This window comes from Maniola jurtina, chromosome 13 (assembly GCF_905333055.1).
Source record: "Maniola jurtina chromosome 13, ilManJurt1.1, whole genome shotgun sequence".
Classification (NCBI taxonomy): domain Eukaryota; kingdom Metazoa; phylum Arthropoda; class Insecta; order Lepidoptera; family Nymphalidae; genus Maniola; species Maniola jurtina.
The window spans coordinates 8,021,395-8,038,321 of NC_060041.1; the positions used below are offsets into that span (position 1 = coordinate 8,021,395).

The 16,927-nt window shown below is 34.7% G+C and overlaps 1 protein-coding gene across 1 annotated transcript in view; it reads left to right on the forward strand.

Annotated features, from left to right (window-relative positions):
- Window positions 1-14,988, forward strand: part of LOC123871199 (fatty acid synthase-like) — a 30,962-nt gene extending 15,974 nt beyond the window's left edge. Inside the window, exons 20-39 of the mRNA XM_045914841.1 lie at window positions 138-395; window positions 473-590; window positions 757-1,008; window positions 1,093-1,524; window positions 2,018-2,173; window positions 2,285-2,403; window positions 3,168-3,318; window positions 3,707-3,878; window positions 3,953-4,065; window positions 4,941-5,105; window positions 5,458-5,633; window positions 5,936-6,085; window positions 6,444-6,647; window positions 11,670-11,772; window positions 11,887-12,037; window positions 12,358-12,508; window positions 12,756-12,903; window positions 13,013-13,189; window positions 13,710-13,812; window positions 14,274-14,988. Of these exons, the coding sequence (XP_045770797.1) occupies window positions 138-395; window positions 473-590; window positions 757-1,008; window positions 1,093-1,524; window positions 2,018-2,173; window positions 2,285-2,403; window positions 3,168-3,318; window positions 3,707-3,878; window positions 3,953-4,065; window positions 4,941-5,105; window positions 5,458-5,633; window positions 5,936-6,085; window positions 6,444-6,647; window positions 11,670-11,772; window positions 11,887-12,037; window positions 12,358-12,508; window positions 12,756-12,903; window positions 13,013-13,189; window positions 13,710-13,812; window positions 14,274-14,851 (3,877 nt within the window). The 3' untranslated portion in view covers window positions 14,852-14,988. The remainder of the gene's footprint in view (window positions 1-137; window positions 396-472; window positions 591-756; window positions 1,009-1,092; window positions 1,525-2,017; window positions 2,174-2,284; window positions 2,404-3,167; window positions 3,319-3,706; window positions 3,879-3,952; window positions 4,066-4,940; window positions 5,106-5,457; window positions 5,634-5,935; window positions 6,086-6,443; window positions 6,648-11,669; window positions 11,773-11,886; window positions 12,038-12,357; window positions 12,509-12,755; window positions 12,904-13,012; window positions 13,190-13,709; window positions 13,813-14,273) is intronic.
- Window positions 14,989-16,927: the final 1,939 nt, after the last annotated feature.

Below are 16,927 nucleotides of genomic sequence, written 5' to 3' on the forward strand. Positions count from 1 at the left end.
TACAGCTGCCCGGATAAAATTTGTTATTGTTAACAGTAGATGGCATCTAGCCTAGGTTTATTTGAAATCACACAAAAACAATTTTAACCTGGATTAAGTATATTTTTTTCCTTAAAAATATTATTGAAATATTTCAGGAATGACTTCCGTAGTATTTATAATGCTAACACGACATTTACAAAAGCTCATCTATTGTGGAAAGACAATTGGGTTACATTTATTGATGGGATGATCCAACTCAATGCACTTAGGCGATTTCATGAAAGTGTTTCACAGCCTTACTTTATTAGAAAAATTGAAATTGACGTAAATGATCATATTACCTTAAATAAAACCTTGATAGATAACCATATTACAATACCAGTGAACGTATCTGATGTCACCCAAAGCACCAGGTATGTAATTCAAACTACGTTTACACTTCGCAATATTTAAAGATTTTATGGTTAACTTATGAACATTACTTGTTTAGATGTGCAGGCATCAGCATTGAAAATTTGAAATTCTACGACCTACCATCGACGAATAGGGAACGAATCGCATTAAAAACATCAAAATTTGTCCCTCACAACTCCACTAACGGTATCAATGTAAGTACAGTGTCTTATACACAGATATAAATGTGACCGTTTATATTTTTATAAATAATACTCGGACAATATTCGTCATATAGGTATTATCACGTCTTAGTAAGAAGTTCTATAATATTGATAAAAGGTACAAAGACTTACACATAAATATATATACTATTTTCAGGAAGTTACTGCGATGAATGTATTTTTGCAAATACTTGCAGAAAATTTAAATAAACGTAATATTAATGCTGTTGAAGTAATCGAATACAAAGGTCAGACAAAATTAAAAAAAATTCTAAATTACACTTATGATATACCTGAACTAAATATTAACGTATTACAAATTTGTCGAGACGATTTAACCAAAAAGTCTGAAGATTTTTTTGAAGACACTGATGCACTAATGGTGACGAATTTAGCTGCTGATGATAATGTAAGTTTACTGAAATAGTACGTAGTAGGCTTATAACGTGAAAATTTTATTATGCTTTTAACAAAATTACTTGTTTTCTAATAGATGTGTCAAGTCCTTCATCGCGTACTCAAACGAGATACTTTTCTGATTAATCAAGAGGAAAGTATTGATTTGCCGATCACTCGTCCGTCACTACTTTACCGCAGTGTGTGTGCCCACACGATTGGGTCGTCACGTCTGGAACTTGATATATGGCGCCCTTCTGATATCACTGTTGGAACGAGTGTTGTTACAATGTTTTCTCAAGCTGACCTCACCCAACTTCAAGCTCAATTATCCACATTGCCTCCAAGACATAAACTTATCATACTAACGTTGGATCCTCCACCTCCTGGATTGAAAGATCTTATTAAAGAGTGGAGAAATAAAGATAATCGTAAAATTCATCTTTTAATTAATAAACATAAAGTATTTGACGAACAATGCCTGAATCAAATGCCGTTTATAGATTTGGCTACAAATATTTTTGAAAACGTATGTAACGAGTATTATTGTAAAAATTTTACATTTTGGTTTATTACGAACGTTAAATTAAATATAGATATCGTGACCACAGCGTAGAATAGTCCATTTTACCGTAAAAGCGTCAGACTATTTCATGAATAATGGTGGCATTTCATGATATAGCGGACTAATAAGTACTGGCCAATGTCGATTTGGCTACCAACGATTTGCCATATCAAAACTGTAGAATGTCCATAAAAGATTTTATAAATAATGCACAAGATTAAGTCGAATGTGGTTCAGAACAAAATTGGAGCACATCTACCTTAAAAATACAGCCTTGCGTTAACTGGTCATATTAATAAACATTCTTTTATCATTGATCGGGCCAAGACACATCAAGATGTAGACAATGGATAGTGTAGTATTTCACGACATGCCAACATTTTATGAAATGCTTGATTATTTTATGATATCATCTATTCTACGATCTGGCCACGATATAGACTAATTACTGTTTTAGGGCATCTGGGGTGGAGAGTATTGTTTTCCAATTCAAGAAAAAATAACTATCGGCCAAGACATGTCGTTGGAATGGACGCGGTTAGGTGATATAGATTCTTTGCATTGGACAAAAGCAACCAAAGCCAGCAACAGCCATCCAGGCATACCTGTGAAGGTACGTTATACGTTTTTAAAAAACAATCCGTCTGAGTTGTTTTTCTTTAATCCTTCTGAGGTAGCTTATGTTATTTAAGTTAGTAACATCTCTTAATTCATATCATTTCAGGTTCAATACGTAGCATTAAACGATGTGTATGTGAAAAATGTATTAGGAAATGCTTTACGTGATTACAGTACTGATAACAAGACATGGGTCGAATATGACTTCAGTGGTACTACGGAAAGGTATAATAATACTTTTTTATTTTTACTTAATTAAAAAACGCAGACAAGTGCGCGTCAGACTCGCGCACCGAGGGTTTCGTACTTGGGTATTTTTTTATTTAATGTCATTGTTTTTGGTTAATATTAATATTTCTATTTAAAACTATTATGCGTAAAACTAAATAAAATCCCTTTTATATGATAGCCCCTTGGTATAGTTGTCTTACTTTGAAAACTGAAACATATTCTAATTTATTTTAATGATGTAACTACAAATTTACGGTTTTCGGGTTTATTCTTTTACTCGTGCTTTAAAACCTACTTACCTGCCTTTCATGATTCTAGGTCAACGGGAAGTACCCTATAGGTTTTCAGGATTCTCCATAATATTTAAAAATTAGATCCACAGTTTAGGCTGTTTTAATGTGGGCATGGTTTTCCGAGATGAAAAGTAGGTAGCTTATCGTAAGAAGTATCACGAAAGAAATTATCATGCCTGAAAATTATAATAAAGCAGATGATGCCCGCGACTTCATCTGCGTGGATTGAGGGGTTTTAAGAATCCCTGGGAACTCTTTGCTTTTCCGGGATAACAATAATTGTCATATACCATATATTTCTCAGTTCGTGGCTTCAATTCTCGACAGGCAATTGGCCGTTTTTTTTTGTCATACACCATGTGTTTTTCAGTGCGCGACCTTTTAATTTAAATAGATTTTTTTCTTTTTTAATTTTCACAGAGCGTATTACAGTTGCATAAATCTATGTATTTCATTTATTTTTAGCCAAGCCCGCGTGATGGGTATTGCTTATGGACAGTCCATCAGCACCAGTGTAAAAGCGAATCCGGAATTATTGTGGCCCGTGCCCGAGCATTGGACTCTGGAGGACGCTGCTACTGTTCCTCTAGCTTATTGCCTGGCATTCTACTGTCTTGTAATTATATTACTTTTATTTGCATGTAATTAGTATGTCATTTACAAAATATCATTTTTTAACACAGAAACAGGCACGCACGTACACGTACACAAGCACACACAGCAACACACACACAGAATCAAACACACAACATTTTTTGTTCCTTATTAATTTCAAATTCAACCATATAGTATATTAGGTATATTGGCTCGTATGGATTACTGACCAATATACCTAACTACTAACTAGTTATTACCATACCAAGTTATAGTAGATATTATGAACTATGGATGAGAATACTAACTCGTAATTTAATTACTGTTTGTGACTTTCCCTCAACCCTTCTCCATTCGGACATGACGTATTTTTACGATAAATTTAGTAAATTTTATTATTATCTTCAAAGTGCTTCCGAAGTCGGCTATACCATGGTAACAGTATTCTCGTGCATGGAGGCGCCGGAGCTCTGGGTCAAGCGGTCATATCTATTGCGCTGGCGTTTGGATGTGATATTTACACTACAGTCAGTAATATCAAGAAGAAACAGTTTTTACTAAAGTTGTTCCCAGAACTAAAAGGTATATTATCGACCTTTACATGTATGAATAACAATACAGTGAAGAAGAATTTTATATTATAACTATTCTTTCAGAGGATCATATTGGTAATTCCCGGGATAGCTCTTTTAGAGATATGGTTCTAGAAGGTACCAGAGGAAAAGGTTGCCATATAGTCATCAGTTCCGTTACAGCAGACCTACGAACCGTAAGTCATAAAAATAAATATAGGTAATCTATAAAATACGTAAGTCGTAACCTTTCCTACAGCTTGTTAGCCCATGTTATACCTTTACCCGAAACATCAAACCCTTCTTCACTTTCTCAGTACCGTCGCATTTCAATCCTCCCCATTAATTCCATAATTTTAGATTTTTTTTAAACAACTTTCCTCTTACCGCTTTCAACGTAACCTTTTAAGTCCAATACCAATCTGTTTCCCGTTCTTACACAGACAACTCTCGACTTCAGTTTTGTTTTGCTACTCGGCTTTACCGGCTTGCTTTATTTATACCCATAAACCTTTTTCGTCGCAGTCAGAGTCTATACTGATTGAGATTACTCTGACTGGGCCGATATTTCTGCCGGTGTACGTCAAGGGAGGCGTACTATCTCCTCTGCTATTTTCTGTTTTTATAAACGAAATCACTAAAATATTTTCTTCTCACTACCATCTCTATGGAGAATGACCTTACTGCTGCAGTGGAAGAAATTAATATAGATTTTGTTAAAATAAGTTTTAAGTATTACAATAATATAGTTTAGACCTACAAGAGCCACATGGTCGCATTAGCGACCCAGCTCTCTAAATGAGATTAAAATTTAAAAAAAAAAGAACTAGGCAAGATATATGCATGGTCTTTTCCTACTAAATTGCAGACTATGGTAATAGGAAGTAGACAATTTCGTAGCCACAGGCTACGAAATTGTCTACTCCCTATTACCATTCGGCGGTTCCATAATAAATAAAATAAAATGGGATTTTAATGATGCATGGACGGAAAACCGTGAATGAAGCTTTCAATAACACTTGAATAGCACTTAAATTAGCTTGATAATTTATGTAGACCGTATAACTTACAGGCTTCAAGGGAGTGTTGCTCTGCTTTCGGATTTGTTGTCGACACATCAGTAATAATGGATAACGAAGAAGACAACTTTGAAATGTTTTACTTAACCAAATCTAGGTCTTATTGCACGCAGCGGTTTTCCACGTTATTCGAACCTCAAAACGCAAAAGATTTAAATGTAAGTATTTATTATTGTAAATGAGTAGCGGATTTCTATGCAATAAGTGATTGTAAGTTATTAATCTAAGAGCGGTGCTGGACATTCCCATTTTCAAAAGTGCCTATTAGATAAAAAAAGCAGCTGTTTCAGTAAGCCGTTGCAATCTGTTGCTACCTTCAGAGCTTCTGTAACTGGCTTCTTAGATTATTTTGATTATGATTTAAAAGCTTGATTCACTATTTAGCCAACTTCTGAAAAATATGCAACGGTGCTCACGTAGAGATTTACAAATAAACAAACATTCGTTTGCTTAATTTATTGATAATAATTATGATTATTAGCTTCTAATAAACTTAATATAAAATTTTAGAAGCTGCAACTAATGGTGAGCGAAGGAATCGCGCGTGGCTACGTCCGACCGCTAACCCGCGTGGTGTACCCGGCCGATGAGGCGGCGCGCGCGGTGCGCCTGCAAGCCGGCAGCAAGCATTACGGCAGAGTGCTGCTTCACGTGCAAGATGATACATTGTACTGCACCGACACTAAGTATGCACTACTTACAAGCTATGTTTTAGCTTCGACTGTGATTTCGTATTATTGTAATGGAATCTAACCTCTAACATTTACTTACTTCTATCTTAATTAATACTACTACAGTTCCACTTTGAAAGGACAAACGATTAGATTAGATTAATTCTATAGAAAGTTGGAAACAAAACAAATGTGAGTCGTCCAGCAACGGATTTTGTTCTTTTGAGCACATGAGATTCTGAGATATTATATTTTAAAGAAACTTTGAAACTAGACTAATTGTAATGACACAATTCAGTTGAATTTATCTGTTTCAGAATAAATTGCTCTGCTGATAGATTGCAGCTTCTGTTGTTAGACGATGAGGTTTTGGGAATACGATTGGCCGACAGGCTGATAAGCCGCGGTGCTAAAGAACTTGCACTGCATTGTCTCAGTAAGACAAACAGCATATTGTTTAAACTTAGGTAAAGATCTTATACTATTATTATGGGCTCGCGCAAATACGTCTTGTTTGAACAGTAGGTTGAACGGTAGGAACTTGTTTTCGTTCTAGTAGGTTGGTAAAGATTTTTTTACTAATTATTATTTTTATTACTATTCTAAATCGTTAAGGCTGATTACAATTCTAAAAATCATTATATCCAAACCTGCCAGCCTGTCAATAGTGATTAGATTTGTGTGCAAAAATTTATTTTGGTAAGGTTGGGAAGCCATTATCTCGGAAGTGGAAATCAGCTTCAAACCTCATGAAAATTGGATGACGATTAGCTAAAAGTTAAGAGTAACTAAATTTTGCATGGATTTCCATGTTTTAATTTTCAGGTCTTGGGAGAAACAAGGCGTTCAATGTTCAGTGTCATACGGAAATGCTTGGTGTAAAAACATTTTTGACTTATTGAACAAAAAGAGCATTGACGAAGTTGAAGGAATATATTGCGTTTTAGATTCAAATACGCAAAGTGAAAATATTTTACAAAGCTTGGAAATTTTAAATTCTTCTATTCGAACATCGAGCAGTGCTCTAAGGTATAAATACGTTTTCGTTTTTTTGTTTTTTAATAATCCTCTGATACTGCAAATGTTCATTTACGGCGGTAATCACTTAACATCAGGTAACCCGGCTGTTCGTTTACTCGCTATTTATTATTCGTATTTGACATGTTTTCCTCTCTCGACTATCTTGGTCGGTTCAAATAAATACCCCGTCCCGCCACACGCAGGAAAAAAGGTATTTATGTCCCCATGTTTAAATTATAAAACCTACGCTACTACTACAACTTTTATTTTTTTTTTATTTTTTTTTTTTTTTACTATTTATATACTCATACACATACATACATAATACCATATTTAAATTATAAAACCTACGCTACTACACATATTTTTTTTTTTTTTATTATTAATTACAATTTATATACTCGTACACATACTTACATACATATACACATACATATTCTTAATTTGCGATATTATCACGTAGCGTATGTTGTTCCGGCTGTGTGTTGTGAACAAAAACAGTATCTCCTAGCACTTTGGATATTATAATTGAAGTGTGTATTGCTGCTTGTTTTTGAAGAATACTTATGTCGATGTTGGTATCTAATATATCTATATATTTTCTAATGCTCCTAGCTACTACACCCGTCGCACCTATTACAATTGGAATTACTGTCGCTTGTGTATTCCACAAACGACTGACTTCGGTTTTTAAAAGATGGTACTTACTTAACTTCTCTATTTCTTTAGGCCCTATATTATAATCTGATGGAACTGTTATATCTATTAAAAATGTTCGGTTTTTATTTTTATCTATGTAAATTAAATCGGGCCTGTTATGAGTTACGGTGACATCAGTTTGAACTGGCATTTCCCATAAGATTTTTGCGGTTGCGTTTTCTATAACTTGCGGTTGGGTGAGAATTTCTTTCCACCACAGGTTGGAGACTTCAAAATTGTGTTTTTTGGCCAGACACCAGTAGACGTATTGTACAAGATTATTATGCCTTTTGACATAATAGGTCCCTGCCAATTTTTCACACCCTGAAATAATGTGCTGCGTGGTTTCATCTTTGGTTGCACATAGGCGACATTTTCCATCTACTGGTTCTTTTAGTATGTCGCGTTGATGTTGTCGCGTCATGACGGCTTGATCCTGTATGGCAAATATTGAGGCCTCAATGCTTGGAGATATCTGTTGCCTTTTCATCCACTTAAATGAAAGTTCCTTGTATAAATTAGCCTGATCTAGTACTTTCTTAGGAAATTGGCCATGTAACTGTTTACTTCGCCATGCTTCATTGTGTCTTTTTATTATTGCGTCCTTAATCTCTTTATTCGTATGTATATTTTTTTGTTGTAAATGTAACCCTCTTTCTATCTCTTGTGCTTCCTTCATTATTGAGTATTTATCCCTATGTGTATCGTGTTGTACTATTGCTTTAATAAGGTAATCGCTTTCTTCATTTAAATATTGTTTATATTTCACTATCTGTGACTTATACATGAACTCTACATTTATAAGCCCTCTTCCTCCTTCTGTTACCGGTAGGTATAGCCTTTCAACGTCTGCTTTCTGCATATGTGCCTTTTTCATTGCTAACATTTTTCTTGTTTTAACATCTATTTTCTTGAGATCACTATTTTTGTAATTTATTATGCCGAATGAATAGAGTAAGATTGGAATAGCATATGTATTTATACCTTTTATCAGATTTCGTGAATTAAGATGTGTATTTAGTAGCTTTTTAACTCTTTTGAAATATTCTTTTGTTATTTGCTCTCTAATAGCATTATGTTCTATTTTTCCTGATTCCTGAACTCCTAAGTATTTATATTTCTGTCCAAGTTCAAGCTGTTCGAAGGTTTCCCCACTTAATAATATATGTCCTTCTCCTATTGCATTGCTTCGACATCCAGAACTAATATGTAATATATTGCACTTGTCTAAACCGAATCTCATACCTATGTCATTGGTAAATATTTCTACGCTGTCTATTAGTACTTTTAAGTTATTTGTATTATTTGCATAAATCTTTAGATCATCCATATACAACAAATGATTTATCCAGACGCTATCTTTGAGTTTGTATCCTTTCATTTCATACTTATTGAGTATAAATGAGAGAGGATTGATGGCTAAACAAAACAAAAATGGTGAAAGGGAGTCGCCCTGAAAGATGCCTCTCCTAATATAAATCGGTTCAGTAGTTATCGAATCCTGGGAGCCACGGGCTGTCATAATCACCCTCCAAAAAGGCATTGTTAACTGAAGGAATCTTTTTATGATGGTTGGGCATTTATATATATCTAGTAACTTAAGAAGCCATTCGTGAGATACACTATCAAAAGCTTTTTGATAATCTATCCACGCCATGCTCAAATTTTTCTGTGATTGATGAGCATCTTCTAATATGGATTTATTAGTCATGAGATGATCTTTACAACCCCTAGCCCCTCGTCGACATCCTCTTTGTTCCACTGCCATTATATTGTTCTCTTTACAGTGGCTATACATTACGTCGGCTAACACTGAAGTGAGCAATTTGTACATTGTTGGTAAGCACGCTATTGGTCTCCAATTTTTCGGGTCTTCAGTATTTTCGTTTTTTGGTATCAGTATAACCTGACCTGTAGTAAACCATTCTTCCAACCTTTCTGCACCCGAAACTATATTAGTGAACAATAAAGCTAAGTATTTATGAACACTGGTCAAATATTTTAAGTAGTAATTTTGTATTTTGTCTAATCCTGGTGATTTCCAATTGAGTAGTTTTTTAAGGGCACTTTTAACTTGATTTTCTGTTATTTCTTGTATGTCTGTTGTTATTACTTCTCTTGATGCATGTTCTATTTCTTTAATCCAATTGGCTTCGTAATTATACTCTATAGGGTTCGATAAAATTGAGGTCCAGAATTCTTCTAATCCTTGTTTATTTGGTACTTTAATGTCTTTTTTACCATTACTACCTAAACTTCTATATAATCTGTGTTCATTAACATTGAATAATTTATTTTGTTCTTTTCTGTTATTCATATCTACATATCTCTTTATTCTACCTGCAAGAGCTTTAATTTTTTGTTTTATTATTTCTGCTGTATTACTGTGATCATTCTCGCTTTGTATATTGTATTTGGTATATAATCTGTCTTTAATTTTTACCATCCTAAGCGTGTTTACTCCTCTTTGTATTTCTACTAACTGCCCTAATTCCTTCCTAAGTTTATCGATTTTGCTTTGTATTCGTTTCTTCCACGGTGGGTCAGATTTTAGTTTGACTGTATTTTTAGGCGCGTAAGGTGTTTGATTGTTGTTAACTATTAGCGTTTTAGCAGATGCATATATAATATTATTTACTTCGCGCAAACTATTGTTAGTTATTAGTAATTTAGGTAGGTAATTATTTAATAAATTTAAGCTATCTATAAATTTTTTGTTAATTTTAGCTTTAGGTAATAGTAAGCGTTCTTCAATTGGTGTCTCTTTTGTTTCAGCTAACGTTTGAAGTAACTGTATAATTAATGGGTCTTGGTCTTCATTCACTTCTATGTTGCGTGTCAGTTGATCTATTATTTCTGCTTGTTCTGATGTATTTTGTGTGTGTTGTACCTGATGTGTGTTTTGCTGCTGTTGCTGTGTGCTATGTGTTTGCATTGGTGTTATGATCTGTTCCTCGTTTGAAATCGGTTCAGGGTTTTCTGTTGATATAACACCTTCTGCTTGTTTTTGTACTCGATCTAATAGTTCTTTTGAGATAATGTTGTGTTTTAAAACTGTACGTGCTTGATTAGCTAACTTATTTCCATTAAATTTATGAATTTTAGGGTTATTAGGATTTCTCTCCGTGAAAAGTTTTTGTAGTCTAGCCAAGTAACCTGAGCCGTCGGCTCTTGCTTTATAATAGCAAAACATAAGTTCCGTAAGTTCATCTATTGACCACTTTCTTCGTTTATCATCGCTTATATTCTCATCTGTGGTCATAGCGGTTGAGCCGGCAGAATCTGTGGGCGAAACCCTAATCTGCAAAGCATCCCCCGTCCCCTCCCCGCCCCGTATTTGGTCGGCTGTACTATCTTCGGGTTCCCCGACTCCTGCCCGCCTGCTCAGCAAGGAGTCACTGACGGTTTGCATGCTGGAACGTCCAGCGTCAGCTCCAGACGTGCCCCGGCGCTCGCCCCCGGGAAGCGGCCCTATACGTTTCCTGTTATTAATTGTCTCCATGTTTATGGGTTGGGGTTGAGTGGCAGTTACATCACTCGGGGTCCACTCAAGTCCCCGAGGAGGCTGTTTTATAGCCAGCTAGCTAATTTTGGGGAATCAGGATGGTAAGATTCCCCATTTCCCTTAGTCGCCTCTTACGACACCCACGGGTTGAGATGGGGTGGCAACATTCTACTCTGCCGGTGCCACACGGCTGCTATTTATTATATTATTATTTTATATATTATATATTATTATATTATTATTTATTATATTATATATTACCCCCGACCCAAAAAGAGGGGTGTTATAAGTTTGACGTGTGTATCTGTGTGTCTGTGTATCTGTGTATCTGTGTATCAGTGTGTCTGTGTATCTGTGTATCTGTGTATCTGTATATCTGTGTATCTATCTGTGGCATCGTAGCGCCTAAACGAATGAATCGATTTTAATTTACTTTTTTTTGTTTGAAAGGTGGCTTGATCGAGAGTGTTCTTAGCTATAGTCCAAGAAAATCGGTTCAGCCGTGTAAGAGTTATCAGCTCTTTTCTAGTTTTCTTGTAGAAAAGAAGGTTAGATAACCGTTAGGTTCATAATATTATGTCAATTGACAAATGTCAAGCTGTCAAGATGGACGTTGCCTAAATACATAATTATTTATTTGAAAATGATGTTTTGGAAAACTCAGATACTTTAGATCGTAGGCGCGGAATAGTCCAAGAAAATCAGTTCAGGCGTTTGAAAGTTATCAGGTCTTTTCGGTCTTTTCTAGTTACTGTAACCTTCACTTGTCGGGGGTGTTATAAATTTTTAATTTACACTTGTTAACATAATAATATATATAATTGCAGGTATTTCGCAGTAATTGATTTTAGAAAAGATGTAAGTGAGCGAATAAACCTCACAGAACCTCATGAAGTATTTACGATTATCAAATTACCGCCGTGGATAGAAGTAAGTAGAAAAGACTGGCGAAAAATTATGATACCTATTGAGCAAACATATTATAATCGATTTTTATAGTGAAGTACCTACCTCACTTACTTACAAATTTTTTATTTGAAACAGATTGGAAAAGAATTTGATAGAGGCTTTATTTCAATAAATAATGCTGTTGATACTATTGAAAAAGCGTTATGCTCACAGCAACGCTATGTAGAAGTGCATCGCATGCGAAATTCTAGTTGCAACATATTACAAGAAGTGGCTGAAGTAGCAGGTAAAAGTATAGTAGTTTTTGTTCATTATGTCATTCGTATGTATATATTATATATTGTTAACCTGTATAAGTTTGAAGTTGATAATAGACTTTTACATAAATTGTAAAGAAAATCATTTTTATTATTATGATCACGCAGTACGTCTACGTTATAGTGGCGCTGATACTACTACTTAAAAACTACTAAAGTAGTGTCTAAATCTCAATTAATAAAAGCCATGTTTTTTAACTTTGCCGATGCTAGGTATTTCTAATTTGTCTCGTAATATAATAATATAATAAATATTATTAATACTACTGACTGTTAAATTGTTTTGTAGATGTAGTAATACCGCATGATGTTTCACAAGAAATAACTCTGAAAGACTTGGGAATGAATGTTGCAAAATCACATATTATTCGGACTAGTTTGTATGAAGATTACAATATATTACTAGACGAGAATATAATACCATTGTTAACAATCAAAAAGTAAGCATTAATTGAATTAATACATCTATTTTATTTGAAAAAGATTAATAAAGTCGTATGTTAATTTTATTAATCATATAATTTTATCGTACAAGATTCTAAAAACATGAGCATACCTGTATGGAATAATATAAAAGGAAAAGATTGCCATTAATAATATTTATGAACAAGGTATTTATATATCTGGATCAACACTTACGAAACTGTATAGATAAGATAATAATCGTAGCATCCAAAAATTTTACAGAATACGAGAATTAGAAGATGGAATGTTATGGAAAGATTTACCTGAAACAAAAGACTTAACAACATTCTTCTCATACGTTGAACAAGATGCTGTCGTAGCAACCACGGACATAGTAATATTGCCAACATTAACTACAAGTGCTAATTTGGTAAGCAACTTTACTCATGCTATTGTTATTGAATGCAGGTAAAACTACAATAAAAATTTAAGTAACGGTATTAAATTAATGAAGGATAAAAACAATATAAATGTTTCAGAGAGCTGATGAATGCTACGTCACACACACGTTCCTGTGCATAGTACCGGGCGTAGAAGGGTTACACCTGCGATTCAGTGAATTTAGTAAGCGGCTCAAGTTACCCGCACTCGTACTGCAGCCAGGCGTCGACAGACCACATGAGACTATCCAAGATACAGCGCAAAGATACGTTAAGGTCAGTTGCATAATGTTACTAATTAGTAGTAAGTAGGAGGTAACTACTGGTTTCAGTTCTGTAAAAAAATGGTCCTAAACTCAATACAAATCAAATACGGGGTTAATTACAAAACATTTCACGATATAGGTTTGTAACATAAAACTTGTCTATGGAATAGAAGCCCATACGTGCGAAACTAGGGCAGGTCAACTACTTTTAATGTAAAAAAAAAAACTAAAAATACCTGGGCGTGGCCGAGGTATTCTTTTGATTTTGATTTTTTGGTTTTGTTTGATTTTGATTGGTGTTATCGTTGAATTGCCGCAGGAAGCCAAGGCTGACGTCTAGCTAGATAAAGTTGGAAAGTAAATCTTACCTAAATTATACACCAAATTATTAGAAACGTTTTAGAAAAATACCTTTCAATCGAAATACAAGTTATTATTGTATGATTAGTAAGGTTTAAAACACAAGAATTGCTCGTTTAACATATAAAATGTATGCCAGTAGGTACTTATAATAAGATATTTTCTTTTAGATTCTACAAAAAAAGACTCAACTGAAGGGACGATTTCATCTTCTTGGGTATGAAAGTGGAGTTTTAGTAGCACTAGAAATGGCTGCAATTCTTGAAGACCATGGTAAATTGTTTCATTAAAATTTATTCATATTTATAATCAATTGAAGTGGTACTGGGCGGGGCAGATAGTTTGAAAGACCGACGGACGTTGAGGTCCTGAGGTTCTAGAACGGTGACCTCGCACCGAAAAGCGCAGCGTTGACAGACCCCCACTAGGTGCACAGAGGACTATCGGTTGACGATGATACACTATCATATCATGATAAATAAGATCCTATTGTAAAACGGTAAAGTTATACCATTGAATTATTATGGACTGAGTGGTGATGCAAAACACTCGACCTACGTCCTACTTACTCGTACCGACTAATAAATAATTCTTTCGCAGTTTGTATCAGGCTTAATATTTTTTTGACTTGGATAAAAAATCCCTAAATACAGCTTGTAATAATATATTAGCCACATGCGGGAGATGCTAAAGGCCAAAAGCAATTGAAGTACTTATAAAAAAATCATTTGCAGGGTTAACTGGGACAATATTTTGTCTCGGTGGTTCACCGAAAGATGTTCAAGCTACATTTGAAGAAAAATTAGCTGATTTTGAAACAGAAGAATCATTGCAAACTGCAGTGATACGGCACATGTTTGCTTTGTTGATCAACGATGACAACTTGGAAGACCTGGATTGCGTGCTAAGGCGCAACTGTACTTGGACAGAGAAAATATATTTGTGTGTGCAGAAACTTCTGGGACGCTTTAACCACTCGATTCAGTATGTACAAGAGTGTATTGAAGCGGCGTACGGGAGAATACTACAAGTACGACGCTATCAGTCAGACCCGCGTCCACTTCGTTCTCTCCTAATATCTATTCGACCATGGTCATCTGCGTCACATAAAGCTTCCTTACAAAATCACTCGCAACAACAAGTAGTGGAGTACGATTTGGAAACGCCTCTGGCTTTTACAACACAAGATTTACGTTGTGCTTCCATTGTGAACCGCCATCTGGACAACGATCTACTAAAAGATTTTGAAAAGAAGAACTTGTGCGAAACTTACATAATTAATCCTGATATCTTTTCAACCATTGTTAATTAATATAAATAGTATTATTATATTATTATATTTATTAATTATATTATTATATTTATATAATTTATAATATTATATTTATTAATTATATCCACCTATTTTAATATTAAAACAACTAACCTACTAAGTATGTTTCGATGTGATACCTACATAAGGATTTAATAAAAAATGCTTATAATAAATGGTTAATAAATGGTTTTGGACTCATTAGTATTTTTCCTGTTAGTGACCCCTGTTCGCAGCATTTTATAGCTATCTCAAGTCCTAACACATCGCTGGCCCGCTACTGACCATGGGTATTTTTTCAGAATGAGAAAGGTTTAGGCCATTGTCCACCATGATAGCTAAGTGGAGATCGGCAGACTTTACGCGCCTTTGAGAACATTATGGAGTACTCTCACACATGCAGGTTTCTTCACGGTGTCTTTCTTCACCGTTAAAGCAAGTTCCTTCAGACGTATATATAGCTCCAAAAAGTTAGCGGTATGGGATAGAATCCGAGACCCCCCAAATAGATGGCTGATGTCGTAACCACCCAGCTATCACTTGTGTGGGATTGGGGATAAAAAATTTTGGCGATGTTACTCCATAATTCCCTGAAAGATTTTTTTTCACAATTGTTGAAGTGGAACTTCTTTAGGAGCGCCTTGCCAGTGACTTGTATCTTGTTTAGGACGAAAGTAAAGTGAACGACCTCCATTAAAATTAAAAATGGCTGCCAAACAGAACAGCTGTTTAGAGCAAGCCATCTTTTATCGAGGTGTTATAAATAATCAAGTTTTACGTGCCATAGATTAAAAGTTCTATTATCTATTTACTTACTACGACTCATTTTCTGATCTACATTTTAACAATATGCGTACGTTCGTAAATAAATGTGCGTACTTACAGATTACGCTGTTTTTTTTCCATTGGAAAGATAGATCAGAGGGAAAGAGATTTGACGGAAATATGCAGTAATATTATCATCAATATAATGACTCTTCTTTTATTTAAATAAGTAGGTAAAAGCTCTTTCAAATGCACTTTCTCATTAGGGAGGTGCCCAGAATTCAAAAAATCCAGCTCATCCTCAAGAATTAGTGGTACAAAAGTGCTTAGATAGTCTTGTACAGAAGTATTGTACGTAGGTATTGTACGTAAGTATTAGCAGCTTGTTTGAATGTAATTTTATTTGAAAACAATACGTTGTCGTTAGTTATAATTAAAACAGTTACCAATATGAGGTTATATTTTAAAAGTAAGGTCAAGTAATATTTGAATATTTATGTTTAGATATATATTGTGATTAAATTCCAGCATTTACAAGTTTACTTACGTAAAAAGATTCAGGTTTAAAAAAAAGTAAAACGGATTTTTATCATCTTTTACAGAAACTAGATAGGCAAACAGGCTCCATAAATTAACAATAGAGTTCAACTGTGGTAGGTGTGGTGTGGTGTGGTGTGGTGTGGTGTGGTGTGGTGTGGTAGGGTGGTAGGGTGTGGTAGGTGTGGTGGGGTCGAGTTGAGGTGTGGTATCTGTAGGATTGTATTTAGGTTGAAGTTATTTTCCTTTGTTTTTATAAGAACACGTTTTATTGCTCTATTAGGTTCCTACGATTACGTCTATATTCGCTAAAACCTTCCAAGTTAGCCCGCTACTATCCACCATTACCATTACTTACCATTAGGGCAGATCTCAACCAAGGGCTAACTTGTTATGTTTAAAAAAATCAATTCAAAAACGTGCCAAATTTCGTTTAAATCCTTTCAGTATTTTTTGTGTGATGCGCGCAAATACAGACAGATAGACAGACAGACAGACAAAAATTCAAAAATAATTTTTTTTGGTGTCTACTAATATGTCTACAATGTCCTCTGATTAAAATTTTCAAAATATATTGAATGTACAGAAAGCGTCCAGTTACAGTTTTATAAATAGGTATAGATAGGCTCACGCTTGACCACAATTATTACACCTGATGGAAAGTGATTCGACGCGTTTCCCTAGAAGATGGCTATTCACTCTTGCTTGAAGATATCATTAATTCAAATTACTTGGCGCTTGCCAGTAACTCAGCGAGGTTTAAAAATCATCATC